The 6000-nt window shown below is 35.3% G+C and overlaps 1 protein-coding gene across 1 annotated transcript; it reads left to right on the top strand.

Annotated features, from left to right (window-relative positions):
• The first annotated feature begins 3710 nt into the window (after positions 1 to 3710).
• Positions 3711 to 4828, top strand: LOC129799241 (uncharacterized). The gene is made up of 4 exons (XM_055842957.1): positions 3711 to 3897; positions 3972 to 4368; positions 4499 to 4703; positions 4774 to 4828. The coding sequence occupies exons 1-3, from the start codon at positions 3813 to 3815 to the stop codon at positions 4695 to 4697; spliced, it is 681 nt and encodes a 226-aa protein (XP_055698932.1). The 5' UTR covers positions 3711 to 3812; the 3' UTR covers positions 4698 to 4703; positions 4774 to 4828.
• The last annotated feature ends 1172 nt before the right edge of the window (positions 4829 to 6000 follow it).

Raw genomic sequence — 6000 nt, 5'->3', positions numbered from 1 at the left:
TAAGTACTTATTAAGTCCTTAATTAAGAAATTTTTTAGGCGACAGTAGTGAAATCTGGCGGCAAAAAGTGAAACCGTAGTAGAAAATGCAATGAATACGTTAACTATTGGATAGAAAGAGATGGAACAATTTGACGTTACAGAAAAATATAACCGCAAAATGTTGTCAAGTACGTAAAATAGTTACGAAATACGTAAAATAGTTCAAGTGATAAACCTATAAAAAGTGAAGTTCAGTGAAGAAACTAAAGTGTAATTTAACAATTTTGCTTGCATTTTGATTTGGTTAGTATAACCTAAGACTTTCTTTTCGTTCGTAAAGACTTTAGAAGCTATTCTTTCGAATAGCTTGTAATCCGGGAATGTTATTTCGCCCACAAATTTCCCAAAAGCTGTTAAATCTTTTCTCTCAAGCCCTGACCTTGCGATACGGAAGCGTAAATTTCTAACAACTGCCCCATATATGTTAAACCTTGATATAAAAATGTATGTTCTATAGGCATTAAGGTAATTACTTAAAAAATACTTACTTAGACGAAAGTCCTTAATTAAGTTACGTAGTGAAAATGCACTGGTAAAAATAAAAGGGTCAAATTGACCCTTTTCCAAAGGATGGATCATATTTGACTCTTTGAAAGGGTCACCAGGTACCCTTCGAAAGGGTCACGGTTTTGACATCTATTTAATTCCGGAATAAACGAATTAAAAAACAATGAAAAAGTGATCTTTGGTGTTCGCTCAGATGAGAGAAATATGATATCAGTAATAAGTTTACAATAAAATATGATTATTCGTGATAAATGTGCATACTAAATTTCAAGAGATACAAAAGTGAACCTTTCAAAGGGTCAAATACGATCCATCCTTTTGAAAAGGGTCAATTTGACCCTTTTATTTTTACCAGTGTGCTTTTTATATCTTTAATACTTAACTATGGTCGTACTTAAGTATGGATTTTTACAAGGAACTTATAGACTTGTATATTTTACGGTTTTTCGAGTGGCATTGGGCACCTATGCTCAGAAGAGCTCTTACGGCGTTATCACACTTGCACATTAAAATTTTAATGTGATTCACATTAATTGTCGCTTGTGAGCGTCCACATATGTTATTTGTGTCTTTGAGTCACTTAATATTTGGGGTTTTTCAATTTATTGATAAAGAAGTGGACTTGGCTTGCCAAAATAAGTTTAAATTTACCTAAAGCATAAATATTTTTCACATTAAAAAATTAAAGAGAAAATCGCATTAATTTTTCGCATTAATGTAATCAATTTATATCAAATTTTGCGGGCCAAGTCTACCTTTTTATCAACAAATAGATCAAATTTTGAATATAAAATGATTCAAACACACAAATTACACATTTGGACTCTCACAAGCGACAATTAATGTGAATCATATTAATATTTTAATGTGCAAGTGTGATTTATTACAATTCATTTTCCTTGATAACACATTGGTCAATAAGTCTGTAGATTAAGTAAGAAAAAATTTTTTTTTGTCAAATTCGATTACATTTGTCAAGATACGTTAAAAGTCGATATAACGTTTTCAACGATAACGCAAATTTTTTTATCCCGTCTAAAGAAAAGTTTTCGAAAACTCTCCAAAATAGGCCATAATTTCAGATTTTAGTTCGTCATTTGAGGGAAATCTCTAATCGGTGAGCCATTTATTTGGATAAAACTCCCTTGAGTTCTGGTCTTGCGAATATGGCGACTGAAGGACCAGTTCAAAACCAATTTCGTGCAATTTGGTTCTTTTTTGGTTTTTCGGTTTTGGTCCAAAAAAGTGGGCAAATACGGCAGCCATTGCGTGCGAAGAGATTCTTTATACCCAAAATATCATGTAAGATGTTGAACAAACGATCATATGACATTTTTGCATTAGGTAACTCCCTAAATTTTACTTTGGGGTCGTACAACACAATTTCATTGAATTTTCGATGTTTTGGGAGTCCAGATCATTCAGCGCCATTTTTGTTTGTTGTGCTACAATGAAAGTCCGAAAACCAATTCTGAATCATCCTACCTTACGGTGAAGAGTCTGGTTAATAATTATGCACCTTATATTGGGTTTAGGTTATCGTTTTCTTACGTAAATAAAAATGCCCGTCAAATAATTTCGTCAGATATATTTTAGATTTCTGCAGAAAATCTGCCGAGAAATCGGTAGATATTCCTACGAATTTTATTTGGGCTTGGGACAAAATTCGTCAGAAATTTTGGCAGATTTTCTGACGAATTCTGGTGCACACTCTGACGAATTTCTGTAGATATTTTGCCGATTTTCTGTAGATTTTCCTACATTCCAGACTTTCCAGACAGATGTATCAGAAAAGATGGAATGTTTGTCATTGAATTTTGTTTGCAAAATTCAATGGAGTTATTATTGGTGATGTAACAGTGTTTATATAAAATAAAGAATTCTGCGACGCCGTGTTATAAGTACAGAATAGTGAAGTGATAACTTTAAGCACAGTGTCGACGTAAATTTCGTGTTTTTGTATCATTTCATGGGCGATTTTTAAGAAATTAGTATTTTTGCCTTGAATCATTTTACTCATCTAAAATGTTTAATCGGTAATGCTTGTTAAGCAGAGCATACCATTTTCTTTGTAACTGATGCAGTTTCTTGATAAATCAACAATATTTTTGTTGAGAAAATGGACATTATGCAGATTTTTTATGCAGAAATTCTGCCGAGAATCTGCAGATTTTCGGAAGAATTTCTGCCGAAAATCTACAGATTTTCTCTGAATGTACTAGAATATACCGTTACAATTCAAAAAACCTCCGTTTAAAATCGGCAGGTAGAGCAATGATTTGACGGGTGTATAATCAAAAAACGAAACTAAGACTTTTCCATTAAAAAAAGCTTAGGTTTATTAATTCTAAAAACTGCAACTTGAGAACCAATGGCCCTCCGATTGCTGTCAAATTTTGACACATATCATTTTAAAGATGGCTGATTAGAGATATATTTAAGTTTTTTGATAGTGGTTCCATCTGTGCATCAGTCTACGGACTTATTGATCGACGCGACATGTTAAATGATAGGATATGATAATAACTCAGTTGGTATCAAGGGGGTGACATTAATTTTGAAAAATGCGACCAGTATTAGTGTAATTTTTTTCCTGTTTTCGCATACATTTAACTAGATATCTCCAAGCCTTATAAGATTAATTGTGGGCGTGGCCTATTTTTAACGAGCATTGTCGGGCTCATATTAGAACTACATCGATTGCAATGTTTTGCTTAGGTAGTATGTAGTATCCCATTAATTATATACATTGACAATGCAGACAATTAAAGTATGCTCAAACTTCCGCAGTGGGCGTGGCTTAAAATTACCTCTTGGGTGAATTTTCATGGAAAGTCCATTTGCACTTTTCTAAAGCATAAGGGAAATGAAATAATAAACTCCACGGTCATCTGAAACTTATCATAAATCCTCTGGTTTTTTTTATTTTAAATGTACTTAACTTTTAGATAATAAATTCGAAAATAATTAAATAATGTTCTAAAATTGATCATATTGATCACCGCGATCACAGCTGATCGATGAGGAAGGGAGTTCCCGCCAGAAAATCCTCACCCTTTATTAATTGTTCACCTGAGCATGAACACGATTGAGTTCAAAAATCATCGTTGGGCTGTTCGCTTCCGAAGATGATGATGAATGTGGCGGGGGATTACCGTTACTTTAAAAGGTGACTCGCGCGATCAGAAGAGCCCACAGTTGCTCATCAGTGTCTCATTTGTGTTGATCGTTTGGGAGGAAACAAGACAAAATTCCACGTTGAAGATGATCAAGAGAATTTTCAAATCACTTCTCCTGGTGATCTTCATTCAAGTGATCTGTGCTGAGAAATCTAGTGGAAAGTCCGAAGGTAATTCTGTGATAGATCTCAAAGGAAAAGTGCCAGTGGATAATTCATGTTATTTCTTTTTTGGTGATGAGAAGATGTCTGGAAGCAGGATCTTAGTGATGCCTTCCAGATTAATCCCTCAACTCACGGACTGGAAAAGGTGCATTTGAGATGTGGATCTAATGCAATGGTTGTGGAATTGGAGACTGAGAAGGAATTCACGGGAGTGATGTACACTCGAGGGAGTTTCTATAAGCAATCCGAGCCATGCTTTGCTAAGCCACAGCCTGGCAGGAATGCCAAGAAGCTCACTCTCAAGTTCCCCCTGGATCAGTGTCAGACGGTTAAGGATGGAGAGCTGTACAGCAATGTGGTGATCGTGCAACACGAGCCGGATCTCGTGATGCCCGGAGATGCGGCATTTGCCGTGGAATGTGACTTCAGGAAATCTCGCGATCTCACCGTAAACGCCGAAATGCAGACAAAAGACAGGTAAAGATCACTCTCGATCTCAAGATCAAGATCACTCCCCAATCACCAATTGCACTCACCTGCACGATTTCACGAGTTCACGCAATGCATGAATTGTTTGTTTGTTATTTTGGGAAACTCAATTACACAGTGAATTGGTGGCAAGTGGATCGAGGATCAGTCTGACCAGTCCTGATCCATCCTACAAACACGATCGAGACAGTGTTGCCGACACCGTGTTCAATCAATCGCACCAAGTCACTTTCGTGCCAAATCAAATAATCTCAGACGACGCCACGGATGAGAAGAAAGTGCGAGGAACTGTTGAATCAGTCAAGCTTGAGCTCTAAGTCAAGGTCAATAGATCCTCAACTGATCAGTCGCGATCACTTAAAAATTTAACTTTTTTTTGGGATTTCTTTGCAGTCCAAACTCCAAAAATATGGGCCATTTGATCGTTTAAGAGACACCGCCTGGTAAGTCCATCTTCTCCCCATCGATCGAGAGTTTAAGGATTCTGTGTACTTTAGTGTTTAAAATGTGATAACTTAAGAGATCAATGTAATTTATAAAATAAAATTAATGTACAGAATTGTGGAGCTCGTATCACTGAGAAAAAAAACGGGGATGCGATTAACTTTTTTTCCTCATAAGTTTAACACTTTTTAGGTGTAAAAATATATCAACATTTTTTAATGTTAATTTTACACCTTTTTAAGTGTAAAATTGATATGAAAAAAGGTAACTTAAACCCCTAATACACCTAAAAAGTATAATATTTACACCGATTTCGGATCAATACTGCAGGGTAAAATGAACATTTCCGGAATGCCATTTTAACTTCTTCAGATTTCTCTCAGTGTAGTTAAGTTTCTAGGATAAGATTCTTTTTCTGCACAGGTTCAAAGGTAAGTTAGAAAGGATCTAAAGTTCTGGCGCAAGTTTTGTGGAGATGATTTTGGTAAATATTTGTCGAAAAACGAATGTCCACTCCCCTGACACAAGATAATAAAGATACAAATAAATCTTAAAATGGTTATAATTCCTGTTCTTGTTGACCGAATTTGATCGTTGATGATGCATAAGAAAGGTATTGGTAAATTAATTATTCAGGCCTCTATTTTGCCCCTTATTCTGAGATCAAGATTTCAAAGCGGATCTCACCTTAAACAGTCTTTATAATTTTTCAAGATTTTAAAATCTGTGCTTTAGTGCTTTAAAATCTTTATCTGCGCATTCATTGTAAGTTTTGAAGCTTTCAAAGCATTGATAGACAGCTAATTTTTCTGGAATTGGGTATAATACGATTTTGTCCTGATGAAAAATATATATTTAAAAAATGTATAGTTCAGTGCTCGTTCTGAATTTGGGCTTGAGCAACACATAAAGGACAGGTTGAAAAGTTTACTATCAAAAAATCTTTCTTTATTAGGGGTAAGTGTGCCAAATTCCGGCCGGCTTGCAATTTCGGCCACCTTTTTTGTTCCTCGAATTTCCATGAACTTTTAGATTTTACGTACTCTAGAGATTATACAATGTAAAAGAATAACAAAAAATGTAGCTTCGACAAACGAGATGACGTGAAAAAGATATTGGAAGTTTTCCCGAAGGGCAAGGAACTATGAGAATGAAGGTGGCCGAAATAGGGCACCA

The sequence above is a fragment of the Phlebotomus papatasi genome, chromosome 1, assembly GCF_024763615.1.
Source record: "Phlebotomus papatasi isolate M1 chromosome 1, Ppap_2.1, whole genome shotgun sequence".
Lineage (NCBI taxonomy): Eukaryota > Metazoa > Arthropoda > Insecta > Diptera > Psychodidae > Phlebotomus > Phlebotomus papatasi.
Note: the sequence above shows the minus strand (reverse complement) of the source record. Positions and strands in the feature narration are given on the sequence as shown.